The sequence below is a fragment of the Octopus sinensis genome, linkage group LG19, assembly GCF_006345805.1.
Source record: "Octopus sinensis linkage group LG19, ASM634580v1, whole genome shotgun sequence".
In the NCBI taxonomy this organism is placed as follows: domain Eukaryota; kingdom Metazoa; phylum Mollusca; class Cephalopoda; order Octopoda; family Octopodidae; genus Octopus; species Octopus sinensis.
Genome location: NC_043015.1, coordinates 39485208 through 39507911, shown reverse-complemented (window position 1 = coordinate 39507911; position 22704 = coordinate 39485208). Strand labels below are relative to the sequence as shown.

Genomic DNA, 22704 nt, shown 5'->3' with positions numbered 1-22704 from the left:
GCTACTTTGTCTCAACGATGCTCTTAAAAAAGCAAGTCCTGAATAACAAAAGATCTTTGGAATGGTAAGTTTCATTTAGCATTGGAAGAAATTGTCTCCTGCATTACAATGGTTCCCAACCGTTCCATAATGGTCCCCACCAGTGGTTCCCAGCCCTTCTATTTGAATGTGTTTTCCCACAGACCCCTTTTAATATGCTTATCCTTATGTATATATATTCTTTTATTCTTTTACTTGTTTCAGTCATTTGACTGTGGCCATGGTGGAGCACCACTTTTAGTCAAACAAAGCCTAGTACTTATTCTATCAGTCTCTTTTGCCGAGGCTATAGTAGAAGATACTTATCCAAAGTGCCACACAGTGAGACTGAACCCGGAACCATGTGGTTGGGAAGCAAGCTACTTACCACACAGCCACTCCTGTGCCTCTGTGTGTGTGTGTGTGTATATATATATATATATATATATATATATATATGTATATATATATATATATATATTATATATATATATATATATGAAATTTTGAATTTAGCTCACAGACTCCTAGTAATACCATTGTGTACCATCAGGGGTCTACAGACCCCAGGATGGGAACCACTGCTGTATAACATCAATGTTATGATGCATCCTAATTATGTCAGCCTATGATTGTCGTATGAAGATCAGTCATAAGTATTTCTAGTTGTTGTGTGACTGATCTTGCAATGAACTAATAAGATTAATCTTTGAAGAAATGATGTTTAATGATATGATTGATTATTTTTCAGGGCTTTAACGAAGGCAACTGGTGTTCGTGTGACTATTGTCAATGTCATTGATGGACCGACAGACAGTCTGGGACAAAGCTTCTTCTTTGGAGGGTAAGTTTGGCATTAACAGCTTGATAACACTATACAAAAATGATTCTGCTAAGGAGAAGAGAACATCATTTTCTGGAACAGTTTTTACCATAGATAACAAAAATGAACTCCATTTTTCATGAAATGATTCCAGTGTTTTGTAAAATGGGCCGTCACTAAATAGTATGTTTTTGCTAGAAAGAGGGCCATTTTCTGTGAAAATAACATTTTTTTGCCTAGAATTAAAGCGAGTTTTCTGCAAAATGGGCTGTTATTAATAGTAAATATGTTATTTGCATCTTTTATTAAAGGAAGAACATCTATTTTTAAGTATAATATTTATGTTCCTTTCTATGTATGGTATCAGATCCATCACTGAAGAAACCAGCAAAAGTCAGCAAGCACGGTGGGACTCCACTTATCCTTATATCAAGTTTCTATTTGACTTATGTGGAATCTCTCTCCATGTTCATTGCTGACATCTGCTGCATTCCAACCTGGCTAAAACCGTTTCTAGCTCTGTAGTACAAATGTCTTGTTTTCAAAAGTTCTGAATTAAAATCTTCCACCAAACCTTAGTCACAATTTATGTTCCTAACACTAGCTGAATGGTAACTAAGTTATTTTACTAGATTCTTTGTTATATTTAAAATTAATTTAAAGAAACACAGAGCATCTGAACAGAAATATGGTAACAAAAGGCTTAATATCCACTTTCATGCTGGTATGTGTTGGACAATTTGACAAGGACTGACAAGCCAGGGAGTGGCACTAGGTTCCCATTGTCCATTTTGGTATGTTTCTATGAATTGATGCCCTCCTAAATGCCAGCTGCTTTACACAGTGTGCTGAATATTTTTTATATGGCTCCAGCATGGGAGCTTTCTACATGGTGCCAGCACAGGTATTAATGTAAGTGATTCAGTAATCCATCGCCATATCACGGTTCACCTATCACAGTTCACTTATCGTGGTTTATTATTTAAGCTTACGTCGATTCCTCCGTGGTGTTGTTTTGCATTTATATAACAAAACGAATATATACAAAGTATAAAAATGATTTAAAAAAAATATACAGTACTGTTTCTACTTTGTGGATTTTCACTTATTGCGGAGGGTTTTGGGAATATAACACCTGCAATAGTCGAGGGATTACTGTATTAATATATTATATATCATTATCATTTGTTATTTCATCTAACATCTGTTATGTTATTTGTAGATCAACAGTTCAAATCACAGCAACATTTCCTAATGGAACCAAATTGTCCAGACAACACTTAAAAAGGTATGTATAAGAACTGGAGTGACTTTGTCATGGAGACACATCATGTGATATGTCACATGACCTATTGTGTGACGTACTTCAACAGCTACGGCAACAGCAATAAAGCCATTTCCCTGTCGATTCCACTGACAGCAAGTATAACAATGGTCAAAGGTTTACCTCTGACTCTTTGACTGACTTACCTTCAACGTTGACATCACAAAACAACTTTAGATCAGATTCAGGATGTTTAGTTATTGCTTCAGGCTGCATAGTAGTCACTTCAGGATGTCTATATTTCTTTACTACCCACAAGGGACTAAACACAGAGGAGACAAACAAGGACAGACATAGATATTAAGTCAATTACATTGACCCCAGTACAAAACTGGTACTTTATTTATCGACCCTGAAAGGATGCAAGGCAAAGTCAACCTCGGTGGAATTTGAACTCAGAACGTAATGACAGACAAAATACTGCTAAGCACTTTGCCCGGTGTGCTACCATTTCTGCCACCTCGCTGCCTTTAACTTCAGGATGTATAACCAGTTTAATGTCGTACAGCTATTGTTACAGCATATACAGTTATATTCCAAGGAGTATAGCTGTGGTTCTGGGGTCTAAAGCTATCATTTCAGGACATATATACATTCGGCGTGTATATCTGTATTTTCAGTTCACATAACTATATTTTAAGAATGTATAGCTGTAATTTCAGGGTGAACAACGATACTATCAGGGTGGGTATATAGGAATTTTTTTCAGTGTACATAGCTGTTGTTTCAGAATGTATAACTATTGCTCCAGGGTATATAGTTACTCTGTCTGGATGTATAGCTGCAGGTTCAGGGTGTCCCTGGCTATATAATTATAGTTTCCAGAAGTTAAAATATTGATAGAAAGGTCTCTCCTTTGGTAGAATGTTAGCATATGATAGGTTACATATAGAACAGATCCCTGTATGTAGAGAACTCCCTGTACCTCTAGGTAAACTGAGGCAGGCAGTATCATTAAATATCTACCAAAAATACATAATGGAACAGCAGCAATGTGGTTTCAACTAACAATGTCTTAAGATTGGTATTTCATCCATTTAGCCATTTCTTTGGAACATAGAATCTAAGAGTGAGTCATAGTTGTTTAATTCTACAAAGTAAACAATATTCTGTCATAGATTATCTGTGATGTGTTCTGTTAGAGAATTACCAAATTCATGCTTCCAGACAAACTATATTTGAATAAATCTTTTTCTTTCCTCTTGTTTTCCCGCTTTCTATAGTTTGGTCCTGGAACATAAAGATGTTTTACAGAAGATTTTTAAAGAGAAAAGTTCCAAGAAGCTGAAATCTTGGAATTTCCATGCTCCGGAATTATCTCTTCTCATCTTGGCTTGTCTCTTATTTATCTGCTGCCTAATCTGTGTTTCCATCATCTACATGAAACAGAAAGAGTAAGTTTAGCATTCTCTCTCTCTCACTTTCTACCGTTTTCACTATCTATCAATCTTTCTATCTCTCTATCCATCTTTCTTTCTATCTATCTATCTTCTTTCTATCTATCTATCTATCTTTCTTTCTATCTACCTATCTATGTCTGTCTGTCTATCTATCTATCCATCTTTCTTTCTATCTATCTATCTATCTATATCCCTACTAATGGTTTTTTTTCTTTCTTTTTTTACGATCCCTTTTGATCGAAAACCTACTCCCCTTTTGTTTATTTTTTTTCTCCCCAAAAAGAAATGCTCTACTTTGTAATTTGTCCCCTCTGTGTTCAGCCCTGTGTGTCTAATGAAAAGACATATCTATCTATCTATCTATCTATCTATCTATTTATCCATCTATCTATCTATCTTTCTATTTGTGTGTGTGTGTAAAGGCTACCATTCCACTTTTCTCCCCACATGAGTGAAATGGTGATGGCGTTTACCTTCCCTGCTGCCATTATGACCACCCATTTGGCACACTGAAGGTGCCAGTGGTACCATCTTAGAGAAAGAAGGTACCATAATGAATGTAGTAGGTACTGTAATATATGAAAAACTGAAATTAATAATTTCTAATTAATTTCAATAAAAATATTTCTTCATTTTGTTTTGACAGAGAAGTGAAAAACCGTCATATTGTCCACAACTGCAAGAAAAATCGTTCGTTGTATGATTCTACTGACTTGACAGTCACAACGGACATTAATGGTCCGCATGAAATTTCTTCAAACTCTACCAGAAGCAACAGACCCTCAATAATTAACCATACTTTTGAGTTTGACTCCGACTCAGGTCGTCATAGTAACGAGAGCAAAACTAATCAAACAGATGAAACGGACACTGGATTCCAGACTTCAACGCTATCGGTCAGCAAGAGACGGTGTCGCCGACACAGTAAAGATTCTTTAGAAACGGAGACCCAAAGTCGTCATCCTGTGAAGTCTGCAAGAATGTTGTGTCGCTGTGACGACAGTGACTCACAGACAACCCTGAACGGCAACAAAGAAAAGCATACGTATGAAAATGTCGAAGACTCGTCTGATAGCGAGTCAGAGAAATCATGGAGTAGAAATATTTATGATAAACCGGATAAAAGCATATTAAAAGGGAAATATCCGGAAAGTATCAGTGGTTTATACGATGCATCAGATGAGAATATGTATGAGATTCCGAACACGGTGTCATCCTCGAAGGACAGTTTATATGAGATGTATGACAAACCGGATTCCCCTCAGACAAATAACTTTTACGACTTTGTTGATGATCCTTCCCTGAAGGATTTGTTCAGAGAAAATATCAATGAATCGGATTCTGATTGTTCTCATATCTACAGCAACGTTGTGACACATCATTACGAACACATCAGCTCAGACAGTGATATTCCCAGTGAGCCACACCCAGACTATATCACAACAGGCTCAGAATTTTCAGACTTAACAGATGAACCGTCATATTCACGGCACGGTTCGCTGAGCACACTATCTTACGCTTCCACATCAACATCACACTACAATTCACAATCAGATTTACACTCCACAAACAAATTTTCTAAGAACAGGGACAAAACCCTTCACAAAATTATAGGGCTCTTGGAACTCAGCCATTCTCCAGCTCTTTCATCAAGGGGCCACCAAGCTTGCCCTCTTCCTCCACGAGATTACAACACCCAAAGTAACCAGATGTCACATTTTAAAGCCTCCATGACTCAATTATGATATTAACTTAATGTTTTGAAATTCTAGACTGCTGTATAGTTGATATGAAATAGTCAAGTGGATGAGGTATCAGGCTACAAACTCATAGGTTGTGAGTTCACGTCTGACTGCAGGCATTGTGTTGTGTCACTGAGCAAGACACTTATTTCTACATGGTTCCACATATCTTGTTGGGGAATTGGTATCAGGCCTTTGGGAAAGTTACCGGCAATAGACCTGCATCCTATCCCAGGAGAAATTTGTCTTGCATCCACTGTTATTGCTATGAATCCCACATTTAAGCACCAGTTTTATAAACCCCTTGAAGTTTATAAAAAGAAATTGCACTTATTTGGGCAAGTGGGGTCTGTTCACAGTAGCATCACTATGAAGCATTATCATTATTCAATGTTTAAAATATTAATGAGGTGCTATCAAAATATTAATGAGGTGCTGTTAAAATATTAAAGAGGTGTCATTAAAATATTAATGAGGTGCTGTAAAAATATTAAAGAGGTGCCATTAAAATATTAATGAGGCGCTGTTAAAATATTAAAGAGGTGTCATTAAAATATTAATGAGGTGCTGTTGAAATATTAAAGAGGTGCCATTAAAATATTAATGAGGCGCTGTTAAAATATTAAAGAGGTGCCATTAAAATATTAATGAGATTATATTAAAATATTATAGAAATATTATAATATTAATGGGATACTATTTTTAATGAGATACCATTAAAATATTAAAGAAATGTTATCAAAATCATAACTGAAACAATGATTACTGTTAAAATATTCTAAGAACTTTTATTAAAATTACTTTGCAACAAAAAATTAAACTTAAATGAAAGAATTTTTATATTTGACAAAGTTTAGATTTCTTCAAACAGTAATTCAGAAATTTTTTTTTTTTACATTTAAACACTGCTGGTTTTATCCATTTTCAACCTTAAATAAGATTCTAATTTATTTCCCTAAAACAACAGAACAATCTTTTATAATCTTAATTTTAGTCTTATTGGACCATGGAAGAATTTTGGTAAAATATTAAGTTTGCGCAAACATCCAAAAATGAAATTTTTGTAATGTTTTGGTTAGTTTTACAGGTTATTATTATTAAACATGATTGTCTAATAAATCAAAGTAGGGTTATGTTTTATGGCTGGAAAAACGGACAGGCAGGGAGATAATGGGTGTGGTGAGGGTTGGTGGGTGAGTTTTGGATACTTTTAATACTGGTAATGTAATTATATTCTAGAATAGATGCAGTGAACTTATACTCTGGGAAAAACAAATTGTGTATGGAGTAGGGTCTGTTCATTTCTGTACAAGAAACTAACATTACTGTTGCATGTATGTACACACACACACATATATATATAGACACACACACACACATATATATAGTTGAAATTTACAGAAAAAACAAAAGACAAAGATGGGTGTATGAACAACAAGTGGGTGTAACAGTTTGACACTCAGGAAAGTGAGAAAATCTTTTATGTTTCGAGCCTATGCTCTTCAACAGAGAGGAATAAGAGAAAATAAAGAGAGAGAGAGTAAAAAAAAATCTTGTGGATTTAATGGTCAAGCATATACACATACATGTACAAGTAGTTCATTTTAGAGACACTAGAAAGATTAATGATCTTCCTGCCTACCATTAGCATTTTTAATAATAATAATAATAATAATAACAATATTTATTATTATTATTATTATTGTTATTATTATTAAGCACTTGAAACACAGCTGAAAACTTGTGGGTCCCTAAGGTTACAGGTAATAACCCGCTACCCACATAAATCCCACCAGGAATAAGACTGAACCTGAGCCAAATCAAAATAATAATAATAATAATAATTCTTTACAACCCACAAGGGGCTAAACATAGAGGGGACAAACAAGGACAGACAAAGGGAATAATAATAATAATAATAATAATGATAATAATAATGATAATAATAATGATAATAATAATAATAATAATAATAATTGTAATAATGGCAATAATAATAATAATAATAATAATAATAATGGCAATAATAATAATAATAATGATAATAATAATAATGATAATAATAATAATAATACTAATTATAATAATAATAATTGCAGTTTACGATTGTTGGCATGTAGTACTTAAAATTTCAGTCTAGTTATTATAAACTTTACTAACGCACACACACAAACATAAACATACATACATGCTCACACACACACATACATATATCTACATATAATTTCACAACAGGATGTAGGGTCTTTAATGACAGGGTTTATATTAAGGTTTATAAGGTTTAATAACAGGATGTATATGACTAGAATCAGTACAGTTTAACAATCAGGTATATATATATTTAGTATCATGGTGTATATAGTTTAATGACCAAATATATAGATAGACTTAAGGTATAACTTTATCCCTTTTTTCCATTTCTTTTAAGGTTTTGGTGTTTCTTTGTATAATTTAAATCTTTGTCACCAGTTGTAAAAGGATTTCATTAAATCTTATATTTTGTAACACACACACACATACCATATTTTAATGCGGATAAAGAACCCTTTTTTGTCAAAAACTAGGTAAAAAAAATAAAGGAGTTTCTTATACATGGATAGTATTATAATCCCTTACAAAACCTTTTTTGCAAATTTTAAGCCCTCAAAATTAGGGGTTTCTTTATACATGCAGGTTCCTTATACATGTTAAAATATGGTATATATACACACATGTACATAAAACATATATGCATATATATATATACATATGTGTGTGTGTGTGTGTGTGTGTGCATGCGTACTTCTACGTACATTGGCATGTATGTATATATGTATGTATATATAATGCATGTATGTTGTTTATACTGGTGAAACAAACATATATTTCCTGTATATTTTTGTATTTGAAAGAGACATTTGCAAAACAGACGAGACGTTATCATTTGTTATATTTTCTAAAATTGCGACTGTAATAATAACTTCAAGCAAAGGGACAAAGCCATAAATTTGTGGAGAGGGATTGAGCAATTAAATTGACCCCAGTACATCACTGGTATTTTATTTTATCAACCCCAGAGGAATGAAAAATAAAGTTAGCCTCTGAGGGATTTGAACCTAAAACATAAAGAATTGAACCAAACACTGCAGGATATTTTTGTCTGATGCCCTAAGAATTCAACCAACTCACCATTCTTTTATTAATAGGCACAGGAGTGGCTGTGTGGTAAGAAGCTTGCTTCCCAACCACATGGTTCTGGGTTCAGTCCCACTGTGTGGCACATTGGGTAAGTGTCTTCTACTATAGCCTCGGGCCAACCAAAGCCTTGTGAGTGGATTTGGTAGATGGAAACCTGAAAGAAGCCTGTCGTATATATGTATATATATATATATGTGTGTGTATATATATATATATATATATTTATGCATGTGTGTGTGTGTGTGTGTGTGTCTGTGTTTGTCCCTCCAATATCGCTTGACAACCGATGCTGGTGTGTTTATGTCCCTGTAACTTAGCGGTTCAGCAAAAGAGACTGATAGAATAAGTACTAGGCTTACAAAGAATAAGTCCTGGGGTCGGTTTGCTTGACTAAAGGCGGTGCTCCAGCATGGCCACAGTCAAATGACTGAAACAAGTAAAAGGGCATGATGATAAGTTTAATAATAATTGATTCTCAATATCTGTTTCGAAAGAAATGGGGCATCAAGCTGGTAGAATCATTACCATAACGGCCAAAATGCTTAGCAGCATTTCATCTGCTTTTACTTTCTGAGTTCAAATTCTACCAAGGTTGACTTTGTATTTCATCCTTGAAATTAATGACTTTGCAGCAAAATGTGGAACCAATATCGGTTTTGTAAAAGAGTGAGTTGGCAGAAATATCAGAGGACATGGACAGAATGTCTTTCAGAGTTTGGTTCCATTTCTCTGTCTTGAGTTTAAATCCTGCCAAACTTGATTCCATCTTTTAAAGTACCAGTCATGTAAGAGGGTCAATTCCTTTGACTATGTAAGCTGACTCCCTATAAAATATGGCTCTGTTCCTGCTGAAAAGGATTTGTTTTGTAATATAACTTTTTAAACTGTACAGTGTTTAAGACATGTCTCAGATGTATATCATAGAAGTGTACTGTGTTAAGACATGTCTCAGATGTATATCATAGAAGTGTTCTGTGTTAAGACATGTCTCAGAAGTATATCATAGAAGTGTACTGTGTTAAGACATGTCACAGATGTATATCATAGAAGTGTACTGTGTTAAGACATGTCACAGATGTATATCATAGAAGTGTACTGTGTTAAGACATGTCACAAATGTATATCATAGAAGTGTACTGTGTTAAGACATGTCTCAGATGTATATCATAGAAGTGTTCTGTGTTAAGACATGTCACATGTATATCATAGAAGTGTTCTGTGTTAAGACATGTCACAAATGTATATCATAGAAGTGTACTGTGTTAAGGCATGTCACAGATGTATACTATGGAAGTGTATAGTGTTATCTTCAGAAGCAGGTATCAATCGGTCATCTGTATATCATTATGGCAGAAGCAAGTGTTGGTCAGTATAACAAGCCATTGGTCATTATGTATGTCATTATTACAACAGGACTCAAGTAAATATGGATTGTATATTTTTTCTGATTTGGTGTATTTATCAGTAAAAATGTCTTGATTGTTGCCCTGTGATGCTATTTCATTAACACCCAGGCCCAGGTATGAAGAGATTGTCAAGGTGTGTTATGTGTCTGGTGTGCATTCGTTTTCAATTATTTTTGGGTCATCTCATAAATAATGCGGTTTTTTTTTATACTTCTTTTATTTTTCAACATTAAGAAGCAATTGGCAGCCCTGTTAACCCACAAAGTGTGTGTGTGTATATATATATATATATATATATATATTATATATATATATTCATATATTGCTTTTTATTATTATATATATATATATATAACTTAGATTGGTTAGTACCACCTGGAAAACTCTTTTAGTTAATTATTTCAGGACACAATGGACCAGTCAAGCAGAGAGTTGTTGTTGATTGAGACATATCCAGGTGTAAGTGGATTATCCGGTATTTCCTGGAGGAATTTGTCCAGGTACCATTTGAAAGTTGTGGTGTCTTTTTCTACTTTAATTTCTTTTGGGATAACATTGATAATGCAGGACCATTTGCAGTGAAGAAATTGTGTCGCAATGTTCTTGTGATGTGATCTCAACCTTTGTAGGGGATGGATTGCATAGGGGCCTAGTCTTGGGGGAATTGTAAACATAATACCAATATCATTTGGATAATATTGGTGGAATATTTTCCACATGGCGCAAAAATTTCGCTCATGGCAGCATTGCAGAGAATAGAGTTTCAGCTGTTTCAGTTGAGCCCAATAATCAAGTCCCATCATGCCATTTATTTTTTTGTGATTGATCTTCGTGACGCTTCAATTCTCATTGTATCTTGTGTTTTGTAGGGGGACCACAATGGGCAGCAGTATTCAAGGTGGAGCCTAGCGAATGTTAATTTCACGAGCAGGCTGTTCCGTTGATCGAATCAACTGGAACCCTTGTTGTCGTAACCAACGGAATGTCACTTGCCTCTTAATTTATGTTTTCAGAACACCCCTTTCCTGCTTAGTACCAAAAGCTATCGACAACTTCCAGAGAGCCATTCTGACATTCAAGACAAAGCATTTCCCAGCAATACCCACTTTCTTCATTAACTTGCTTGTAATTACACTTCAGCTTTTGGGCATCCATAGTTTGTACTGGGTACACTGTAGGGGAATTCTCACAACTCCTCTTCTGTATATCAAGCAGGGTCAGATGAGACCCCAATGAGAGCAAAGTCCTGTTTTCTCTTCTATAAATAAATACTTTTAGTCTTTGCTGAAGATTCTCATTTCTAGATTAGACTGCCAGGTGTTTATTCTTTCTTTTTATTTGTTTCAGTCATTTGACTGTGGCCATGCTGGAGCACCACCTTTAGTTGAACAAACAGACCCCAGCACTTATTCTTTGTAAGCCTAGTACATATTCTAGAGTGGACTGAGTGCTTTCTATGTGGCACCAGCTCAGGCAAGGTCAGTTTTGGCATAGTTTTTACAACTGGATGCCCTTCCAAATGCCAACCACTTCAGTGTGGACTGGATGATTTTTACATGGCACCAGAACCAGCCGGGTCACCAAGTAACTTGCAAGACAAGGAATTTTGAGAGAGGAAGGGCATCAAAGGACTGGATCTTGTGTCAGATGATGAATGGTTAGTGAGAGAGAGAGAGAGAGGGCAGAAACAAGTATCTTGTTATAGAGGAGGTACATGGTTACCTGGAGAGAGAGAGAGAGAGAGAGAGAGAGAGAGAGAGAATACCTCTTCCCAGCACAAAGGTAAACTATGTTTAGGCACAGGAGTGGCTGTGGTAAGTAGCTTGCTTACCTATTACATGGTTCCGGGTTCAGTCCCACTGCGTGGCACCTTGGGAAAGTGTCTTCTACTATAGTGTCGGGCTGACCAAAGCCTTCTGAGTGGATTTGGTAGACAGAAACTGAAGAAGTCCATTGTGTGTGTATATATATATATATATATACAATGGACAAATATATATGTATGTATGTGTTTGTCACCCCAACATCGCTTGACAACCAATGCTGGTGTGTTTACGTCCCCGTCACTTAGCAGTGCTCCAGCTTGGCCACAATCAAATGACTGAAACAAATAAAAGAATATGTCTCATCTGTTTGCAATCAGTCCTGCTGTAAATTATTCCATAATCTGGTCCATCAATCTGATATTCATGTAGTTTCCCTTCCATAGTGTTACATTTGATCTTGTAGTGGTTGACAAGTTAACTGTGACCCCAGACAATGGGTATGGCGCCCTTTTGATTAATCCAAAATAACTATGTCCATGTGACCAGGGATTGATTTACCAGTATATTCAGAGCTGTATTTGACATTTATATTTATATATCTTTCACCGAAGGATAGAAACACCTAGAAATAATAATACAAAATAATATTAAAAAAGTGTCTTTCAGTCTCTTGAGATATTTGTTCTGCATTGAGTTATGGACACTCCCATCATGAGAATGTAGTGAACCAGTGAATGGTCTATAGTAAACCTGCAACCAATGAGATTTAGTCAGCAATTGGGATTTATGAAATATTAAAATCCCGATAAAGAAATAATTGACTGATTAACAGTGAATGAGGCAAGAAATTCGTTAATAAGAATTAGAAAATGTCTGGTTTGATTTATTATCAGATATTTACATAAAGTGGTTTAGTTGCGAAATAAACTCAGGAAACAGGAGCAACAACAATAATAGTAATAATAATAATAATAATAATAAAAGTAATAATGGTGAAGAATAGAATTTGAAAACCAAACAAAACAAAAAAAAAAATTAAAATAAATAAAACAGATCCGAGAAAGAATTGAACTTAAAACCACTGTTTTCTGGTGTTGAAACATAAATAAATCTGTTTAACATGTATTTGATCTCAGTATCTCAGTATAACCCCTCTGACACAGACAGCAGGACCACACACACATGCACTGGTTCTACTCTTTCAAACACACAGCATCTGCTCACTAAAGACAAAGGGATGCAGACAGGAAGTCCACAGAGGAAGTAAGTTCCATTAAAAATGGCAGACAAAGAATGTTCCATTTATCACAGACATGGCTCAAACCAACGTTTCTTCTCTCTCACCACAAATTTTGTGCCAAGGCAAAGCAAGCCGGATCTTCCAGACCCTAATTTAATGGCTAATTTCTTTCGGACAATTTTGAAGGATATCAAAAACAGCTGATGTCTTTTCAGCATTAGCTTTGATGTCTCAATCACATTTACATGTGACAGGGATGTCATCATAAATCAAGTTGGATATAAACCAACATTTAAATCACATCTATCATTTGTCATCTGCCAGGCTGGAAAGACCAACCATCAAATAGTTTTACAGCCAAAGTAGTAGCAAAGAAAACCAGATTCTTCAGAAGTGGGGGTAGGGGAGTCATAAATTCATCTGGCTTGGAGACATCACTTGAATCACAGATAGCGTCTCATAGGGGTGGGATAGGGTTGTTTATCAATTATGATTTAGCCAAAGCCTTTATTTCAAACACCTGACCTCAACAGACTTGGAGGAATTTTAATCATCGTTAAATCATTAACGATGCTGAACATCTGGTTGAAAATTACCAGACAGAAAGAAAATGGCCATGGATGAGAGGAACGCAAAGAGAGGAGGTCGACCAAAGGAAAGCATTCCCTGCCTAAAAGGTTCATGATAAATTAAAGAAATGCACACAAATTCCATCCATGACGAAACAGGTAAAAAAAAAAGAAAAAGAAAAGGAAAGAAAACAGGTGCTTGTTTGAAAGTGATTTTGGTAAAGAAGGCTGTTGGTAGTTAATAGTTTAAAACTTAAGAATATTCTATATGTTCACAACTTCCATTGGAATGGAGGAATGGTAAATACTAAGCTTGGCACCAACAACAGGAAAGAGAGTATTCAAAATGTTGTTTGAAGTAAAATTGATGAAAACTGGTGATTTTAACAGAAAAATAATATATTTTTTCCCACCATTATCATCATCTAGAAAATATTTCTTCATTTCTCTCTCTCTCTCACACACACACAATGGTAAAAGACACACAGACATTCTTTTATTGTTTTTTAGTCACAGGTCTGGCCATACTGGGGCACCACCTTCTAGAGCACAAGGAATTATATCAACCCCAATTTCTTTTTTTTTTTTTTTTTCTGATTTTGGAAGGATGGAAGGCAAAATGTGGGACTGGATGGGAATTGAACTCTGCACTTCGAGGCATGCAACCGATGCCACAAAGTATTTTACAGATGCTCTACCGATTCTTAACCTATAAATTACGGAAATAAATAAATACAAGGACAAATAGCCAAGAATAAATAACAATATATTTGGTACAGTATGGTACAGTACAGGACACAGTTCAATACACTATACATTACAGTGTAGGACATAGTACAGCCACCACGACACCACATAACACATCAACAATGTAAAGCATAAAATGATTGCACATTTAACTCGGAATTAATGTGATACCTTTGTGGTGATGATGGTGGCGGCGGTAGTGATGATGATGACGATGGTGATGATGATGGTGATGACATTCTAGAAACCGATTCCGCAGTTTGAAATTTCCACAAAACCAACATTTTTAACAAAAGCAAATGAAAGAAGGGTAAAAATTATCGTCACATTGGTACGAGACCACGAATTTGTAATGGAAGCTTATAAGTGGATTGACTCTACCTCAAGACATGACTGGTACAGAACTTAATGATATTCCCCACCCCTCCAGGGGTCAATAACAAAATTAAAAAAAAAAAAAAAAATAGACACCAGCAGAATTTGAGACCAGGAAGTAGGGAGGCAGAGAATAAAACTGAAGACAGCACATTGGATCATCTATTGTACGGTTTCAGCCAATAATAGCAAAATTAATAATAATAATCCTTCCTATTATAGGCACAAGGCCTGGAATTTTGGGGAAGGGAGCCAGTCGATTAGGTCGACCCCAGCACGCAACTGGTACTTAATTTGTCGACCCCGAAAAGATGAAAGGCAAAGTTGACCTCGGTGGAATTTGAACTCAGAACATAGATGAAATACTGTTAAGCATTTTGCCTGGTGTGTTAACATTTCTGCCAGCTCACTACCTTAATAATAATAATAATAATAATAATAATCCTTTCTACTATAGGCACAAGGCCTGGATTTTCTGGGGAGGGGAACAGTCGCACTCATTGACCCCAGTATTCAACTTTATTGACTCCGAAAGGATGAAAGGCAAAGTTGACCTTGGCGGAATTTGAACTCAGAATGTTAGTGATGGGTGAAATACTGCTAAGCATTTCACCCAGTGTGCTAACAATTCTGCCAGCTAGCGTTCATAGGGGAAAACGATTATGAAGTTGGTTGGCAGCAGATGTTAGAACTTGTAGCAAATAAGAACCAAATTTTAGAATTTATAGAAATAAATCTCACATCTTTCCAATATGGAAGATCATTCATTGCTCTGTGGACACACAGACATCATGCAAAGGAATTTCAAGACAAATGGATTCCATAGAAATCTAAACCATTTTTCTTATTTCAGAAAATAACACAAGACATTAATATAGATATTCTAACCAAGAAAATTGGCCTAAACTAAAATATTATCAGAAGACAATAGCAAAATTCTGATAATGACAGAAATCTAAAATTATTTCTTACAGAAAGTACCTTAAACGTCTACAGACATACGAGGGTGAGTCAAAAAGTAATGCTGTTTAGGACAGGTATAATTACCAATACAGGAACATGTATCATACATCAAAATGAAGCTGGTTCTGTGGATCACATCCCTACTTCTCAACATAGTCACAGTTTCTCTCAATAGCAATGTTCCCCCACCGAATGAGAGATGGACTATCATCTCTTCAGCCCCATGAAAGACGGTTTGAGAGGCAAACCTTATTCCAGTGACGAGGAAGTGAAAACTGTAGTGAAGAAGTGGTTCAAAGCAGTCAACAGAATTCTATGGGGCAGGAATACATGCTCTCATTTGAAGGTGGAACATTACTATTGAGAGAAATGGTGACTATGTTGAGAAGTAGGGATGTGATTCACAGAGGACCAGCTTCATTTTGATGTATGATACATGTTCCTGTGTTGGTAATTATACCTGTCCTAAACAAAATGGCATTACTTTTTGACTCACCCTCATATTATGATGTAACAGTGAAATGGTTAGAGATAGAATGAATGTTTCTATCACAGACTTTCAACCAGGTCAGTAAGAACTGACAACTTCTTTACACCCAAGCCAACTATATCCAATTGAGCTTCATAAAAATTGGTAAAAAGCATCAGGCAGACTTCTAAAGAAGAGGAAGGCTTCAATCATCAGAGTCCAAATTGATGGCTGTGAAAAAGGATGGCCCCTCAGAGATAGGAGTTTCTGTATTTCAGGTGGACTGGAAGGGTCATTGCACTATTTACTCTGGTTAATCTTGGCATAAATCATATCGTTTCACAGTTCTGAAGATTCTAACAAAATTAAAGAAGTATTCTACAAAGTGTAGCTATATAAAGGAATGTTTGGATGGAATTAAATGTTATTACCAACAAATATGTGACATAATTAAATCCAAACACCTAGTCTTCAGCAATTTAACAGTATTCCTACTGATCATAGTCTTCACTTAGAAGATGGACAGTGCTACAGTAGAATAGCACAAGACACTTTGAAAGGATTTATGGAAATATTTGGAATGGTTAAATGAGAGAGTTTAATGTTGGTTCCCAAATAAAAGTTTTGTACTGGGTCCCACAGACAGAGCAACATAATTCTGACAATTTTCCTCTAATTAATTAGAAAATGTGGAATCAAGTGAAACGAAGATTCAGTTTTAAGTTTCTGATGAAAGTCGTTCCGTAGGTGACTCCACATACCAAACCTAACCCCTAACCAATCAGGAGTTTATACTCAGTGGCTGACAGAGATTGGAAGTTTAAAAAACGGTTTTGAAGTAGCTGAAGACAAGGGTTTTATAGTTCAGGGGTCAGTAACATAGAAAGGCAGCTCTCGGTTTTTTAGGCAGGTTTACAATGTCAAAAAAAAAAGTGGGGAGGGTCACACAGTTAACTAAGAGAGATTAGACAAACTAAAACCTTCAAATCTGTGTCATCAAAGATATTCCTTAATCCATTTAGGGATAATCTATTCAGGCCTAAAGTAACTCTTGAGTCACAGTTTATCCAAAAGTCTACCATCAATTCTTCATTTTACTGAAGAAAATTTTTTTTTTAAATTTAGCAACAAAGTTTGAGTGAAGAATACTCTTGTGTAAGGCACTGAGTAATTGGACCATGAAATTTCCAAAGGTCAAAGGTCAAGGAATGATTTCTCTAATGTTAATAGTGCATGGATTTATCATCATTATTATTATCATTTTTATTATTAATTCAGTTAGAAAACTTTTGAACTACACAGATTTCCCTTAAAGTAGGAATTGGCCCTAAACCTAATTATTTCTATGAAAGCAACATTTACATAATTCTTTAAATGAAGCTTGGATTAATTCTCCACACATCGTCCAATCTCCTCCAGGGTTACATACATTTCTTTATTGCTCATACCAGAGTTATACTGAAATCAATATTCCATTCCACAATCAAGTTTCCAGATTGATCCAATTTCACAATTATAAAAAAAAAAAAAGATTTAGTTTTAAATACCAAAGAATAAAACAATAATTTAGTGGTCACCCTGCCATATTATTTAGGGGTCACCTTTGCCATATAATCCAGAGGTCCCTCTGCCATTTTGTTTGGAGGACCAATCTAGAATTCAAGAAAAATTCTCAACTAAAATTTAATTTCTGATTAAAAGAACAAAAGATAAAACATTTCAAAGTGAAACCATTTCCACAAAGGAAAAAAGCAAAGGAATCGTTTTGCTTTGGTGAAACAAATTGACATTTCTAATAGTTTTTTACTCCAGATTTTCAGTTGGTTCCCTGTTCAGAATTTTTGTAAGAAAGCTTCAACAACCTTTCACTGCAAGATCTCATCAAAATATACATTGCAGGGCAACATGTGACACCATCCTTCTCCAGTTATTGATCACATGCACACACACACACACTCCTTCCTTTCTATATACATACACACACACACCACCTTCCTTTCTATATACATACACACACACACACCTTCCTTTCTATATACATACACACACACACACACACACACACCTTCCTTTCTATATACATACACACTCCTTCCTTTCTATATACATACACACACACACCTTCCTTTCTATATACATACACACACATATATATATATATCTCAAACCAAGACATTATATACACCAACAACACATGAAATATATTTAGCTGCACATGCTTATAAAGCATAATTCTTAAAACATATTTTACCGATTGTATTTATGATGACAATGATGATGATGATGGTGGTGGTGGTGGTGATTGTACACACAGAATCACATGGAAGTAAGCTTGTCAATGCAACAACAAAGACAAACAATAATAATTACAATAGTAATAATAATAATAATAATAATCATCATCATAGTAATAAAAAAAATAGTTTCCAGTATAAATATAATCCTTTAGCATGTACAAAGCTTTGACCAGAAAAGCCGTTTCTATTTGGTGATAATGTCGTTAAGCTGGTACCAAATGTGGAAGCTGGAGGAATAGATTGCTGGCCTCGTAACACAGGACATCTCTTGCATTACAGAACGAGATATTGCACAGTTAACGCAGCAGCATCTGCTTGTCTTAACTGCAGCAGGATTGATGCAGGTGGCACAAACAAGACACGGTCATTCCAATAATAACTGACAGCCAAACTTGACGATGGCTACTTTAGTCAGCCGTTTTCTTCCTCTTCTATATCGGCCGAGCGCTGTTGTTGCACTTTCCTTCTGAAATAAAAGAACACATTCACCAGGTTACCAAACGGAATCGACCAAAGAATTTCTTCAACTTATCTCTGCAATTTTTATTTCAAATATTTTTGTTTCATTTTAACAGAAAATTTGATGTTTATTTCTCCAAGAAACACTGACAAAAATAGTCTTAAAAATTAGAATGTTAATTATTGCTTTAGATGAAATTAGGCCGAAAAATTAGCATGTTAATTAATATTGCTAAAATTAAGTTCATACAAAATCATACTTCCTTATAATTCCCAGATTTTATGATTGTCCATAGCAACCCCCTCCTGGTCACATGTTACTACAATCCCACCACCCCTTTAACACCCATTGCTATTACCTCAACCAAAATCTCATTAACATCAATAATTAAGACTAAACTTCAGTGTGTAGATCTTTTCATCAGTTTTATGGAAGAACTTTCCGGTCAGTTTCTGTCCCAAAACTCACCCCAAATGTTTTACCAAACTTCTCTAAATCACTGACTTTAAAAATTTTGAAGATCGGTCTCTATTGATAGATTTTTTCAGCCAATTGTGGAAGCGGGGAGGTACAGACACACACACACAATTTGACCATTCTGGCTTGGATTAGACAAAACATGTTGAGGCAATATTCTACAGAGTTGATTGCCACCTGTGCCAGTGGAACGTTAAAAGCCTCATTTGAGCATGATTGTTGCCAGTGACGCCGGACTGGCTCCTGTGCAGGTGGCACGCAAAATGCACTATTTGAGCGTGGCTGATGCCAGTACCACCTCACTGGCCCTCGTACCGGTGGCATGTAAAAACAACCACTACACTCTCGGAGTGGTTGGAGTTAGGAAGGGCATCCAGCTGTAGAAACTTTGCCAGATCGGATTGGAGACTGGTGCAGTCTTCTGGATCGCCAGTCCTCAGTCAAACTGTCCAACCCATGCCAGCATGGAAAGCAGACATGAATGAAGTAACAGAAAAACTGTCCTAAACACTCAAACAGGATTTAATTTCACTTGTAATAATTCTAAGTTCAATTCTTACCCAGATCGGTCCTACATTTATTCCCGTCAACAAGTATCAGTAATATATCACTGATGATGGAGACACACTGCCCTAAAATAAGTGACTTGGTGTATAGGCAAGAAATTACAATATATATGTAAAAACTTTAAAATTAATTAGGTTTCTAAGAAATTTAAGTTTTCATGAAATTAATTAGGTTTTTATAAAGCTTATTCAAACCAGCAGAGACAGGCAGTTAGGAAATCAGGTTAGGGTTAGTGAGAAAAATGAAGTTTAGAAGAATCTAAGAGACTAGAAGATGGCATGACCATTTGGTTAATATTTATAATAATGTTTAGTTTTGGGTTAACAAGTCAAGAATTCATGCTGAAGCAATTTATAAAAATGGAAAACAAACCCAAACCAGGAGAAGTTCTTCTTGCAGAGTCAAAAGAAAACATGCGTCAGTTAGGAAATTACGAAGAAGATAACGATGCCAAGATTGATCAAAGGAATTGTTAAATGTAAGATTATGAAGGCAGCCGTAGAAGGTGGATATTTGACAGCCAATTAAAGAACAAACGGTTTCTGGACAGTGACAAAATATCATGCTTCCAATCTACAAAGAGAGTTATTTCTTCAAATATTATTGAACACTGATCAATAGTTTAGGCTTTAGATATTGAGTCTCATCTTTAGGAAATTTTCCTAATCAATATTTTATTATTTAGATCATTTAGTGTGATGGGATGCAGACATGACAGACTGGTGCACAGCTGCAACAGGCGATGGACAATGCAGTTACATCTGCAGTGGGTTGATGTCTTTTGATTAAATCTGTTTGGTGCGTAAGACGGAGTTGTGTAGGTGGATCATACAACTCAGCTTCATTGATGAAAGAAGACCCAAATGTTCTGGGAATGGAGTTAGGCCACATTCTGATAAAAAAAAAGCTACCAGATCTTTTTTTTTTTCAACACCACAAATTTCTCTAATATGGTGACCACGTGTTGAAAGACATAAAATTTATGGCAGGACACCCTTCAATGAGGGCTGGGGGTTCATAGCTTGAACAGAGATCAACCAATGTCCAATCTATATTGATATACAATCCAGGGCCAATAACACAGCATGCTCAATGATAAGATGAGGATTTGGGCGTCCAGCCTCAACAGACAACAGAAGATGAACATTTTCATAGCAACATATCAGGACAAGCCTCCTTGGATCTGTAGCCCTGTTCCTTGATGGCTGCCACACTCAGGTGCTCCTGATGGCTTTCAAACAAGGACCAATCAGCAACTTCAGAGTGACTTCCTCTTCTCAGTGGACCAAGAAAATAGAAAAAGGGCTGCAGTTTGCTATAAGGTCCCATCTGAATCACTTGTAGATGTCTGCATGCCTTGCAGCTGAGTTGTCCTCTGGAAACCAACCCGTGGTAGACAACCGAAAGTAAGGACTTTGATGCAGGAGAATGGTTCCACATCTGCAGATAAAATTTAGATGATGGATGATGAAAGAATGTGCTGCAGCCCTCATCATGCCCAATGCACGTTGCATCAATACAAAACATTAAAAAAAAAAAAACTCAACCTGAAAGGGGCTTTTATTTTTTTTTATATTTTCAGACAAAATATTTAGTAGATTGTTCTAGACGATATTTTAAAAATATAGTTAGAACAACAACAACAGCAACAATAGAGGTGTATAGAGCCAGAAAGAAGGACAGCAATGCCTAATTTAAACTATTGATCTTTGGTGGTGGTCGTTGCTCACGCCAGAAACGGTAGACAGGTTTGGTTGAAAAGGGATTAAGATTGATGAAGTATCACTACAAGGAATACTTTACCAGTAGCGAGATAATGTCACTTCCACAAATAGCCATCAGTCACCTTCGTTTTTAACCTCTCTGAAGACAAGTTGAAAATTATTTCATACCAATGGTTTCAGAAAATGGTTTCATTTAACACACAAAGGTTTACAGAGAACTTTCTAACAATCTCTGCTTTAACAGCTTTTAAAATTGAGTTTTTTAAAAAACGCTTTAGTTTATCCAAAATAAATATATACTCCAACATCATGTAAGTTCTGTTCATAGGCTGTCACTGTTCATTATATATACACACACACACATTCACTGACTATACATTGAAGCTTGTTGATGCGTTTATCATTTACAGGCGTTCAGACTGCATACTAAAGGTTGTTGTGGTATTTATATTACACATACATTTACTGATTACTTACTAAAGGCCATTAACTGACTACATACTAAAAGCCATTGCTATATTCATTTTATATATACATTCACTGGCTATACATGAATAGTTTCACTAGAAGTACACACACACACACACACATATATATATATAAAAATGTAATTAACTGAAAAATAAAACTTGGATGTGTTAAATTTGTACTCCTGATATTTATTTATGTGTGTATGTGTGTGTATATATATATATATATATATATATATATATATATAATATAAGATAAAACATATTTATTATTTTGCACGTTACTTAATCATCGTTATATGTTTTATCTTATATTTAATCTTTCTATAATATGTAATTTTTCTAAATGGTATAATTTAATTTTTCATTATTGAATTGATAAAAGGTGGGTTTTTTTCTAATTTATATGTATGTATGTGTGTGATATATATATATAGTGTCAACTGACTGGCTCCTGTGCCGGTAGCACATAAAAAGCACCATTTGAGTGTGGTCATTGGCAGTGCCGGTGGCATGTAAAAAGCACCATTCAAGTGTGGTCGATGCCAGTACTGCCTCACTGGCCTTCATGCCGGTGACACATAAAAAGCACCCACTACACTCTCAGAGTGGTTGGTGTTAGGAAGGGCATCCAGCTGTAGAAACACTGCCAGATCAGACTGGAGCCTGGTGCAGCCTTCTAGCTTGCCA

At 35.5% G+C, this 22704-nt stretch overlaps 2 protein-coding genes across 6 annotated transcripts in view; one reads left to right on the top strand and one right to left on the bottom strand.

The window, feature by feature from the left end:
• LOC118767195 (cadherin-23-like) overlaps positions 1-5905 on the top strand; it is an 88812-nt gene extending 82907 nt beyond the window's left edge. The window contains exons 23-28 of one of the 2 annotated variants that reach the window (XR_005003099.1): positions 1-64; positions 770-862; positions 2064-2129; positions 3389-3559; positions 4212-5739; positions 5850-5905. The exon at positions 1-64 is cut by the window's left edge and continues 31 nt beyond it. Coding sequence is in view for 1 of the 2 variants with exons in the window: in XM_036511399.1 (XP_036367292.1) it covers positions 1-64; positions 770-862; positions 2064-2129; positions 3389-3559; positions 4212-5310 (1493 nt within the window). In the remaining variant the exon portion in view is untranslated. Of the gene's footprint in view, positions 65-769; positions 863-2063; positions 2130-3388; positions 3560-4211; positions 5779-5849 lie in introns of those variants that run through there. The other variant, XM_036511399.1, reaches the window with a different exon arrangement.
• Positions 5906-17126: 11221 nt separating this feature from the next.
• LOC115222154 (run domain Beclin-1-interacting and cysteine-rich domain-containing protein-like) overlaps positions 17127-22704 on the bottom strand; it is a 66020-nt gene continuing 60442 nt past the window's right edge. For 3 of the 4 annotated variants that reach the window (XM_029792294.2, XM_029792296.2, XM_036511400.1), the window contains exons 22-23: positions 18163-18782; positions 17127-18042 (exon numbers count right to left, since the gene is read on the bottom strand). In XM_029792294.2, the coding sequence (XP_029648154.1) occupies positions 18728-18782 (55 nt within the window). In that variant the 3' untranslated portion in view covers positions 17127-18042; positions 18163-18727. Of the gene's footprint in view, positions 18043-18162; positions 18783-21623; positions 21684-22704 lie in introns of all 4 variants that reach the window. The other variant, XM_036511401.1, reaches the window with a different exon arrangement.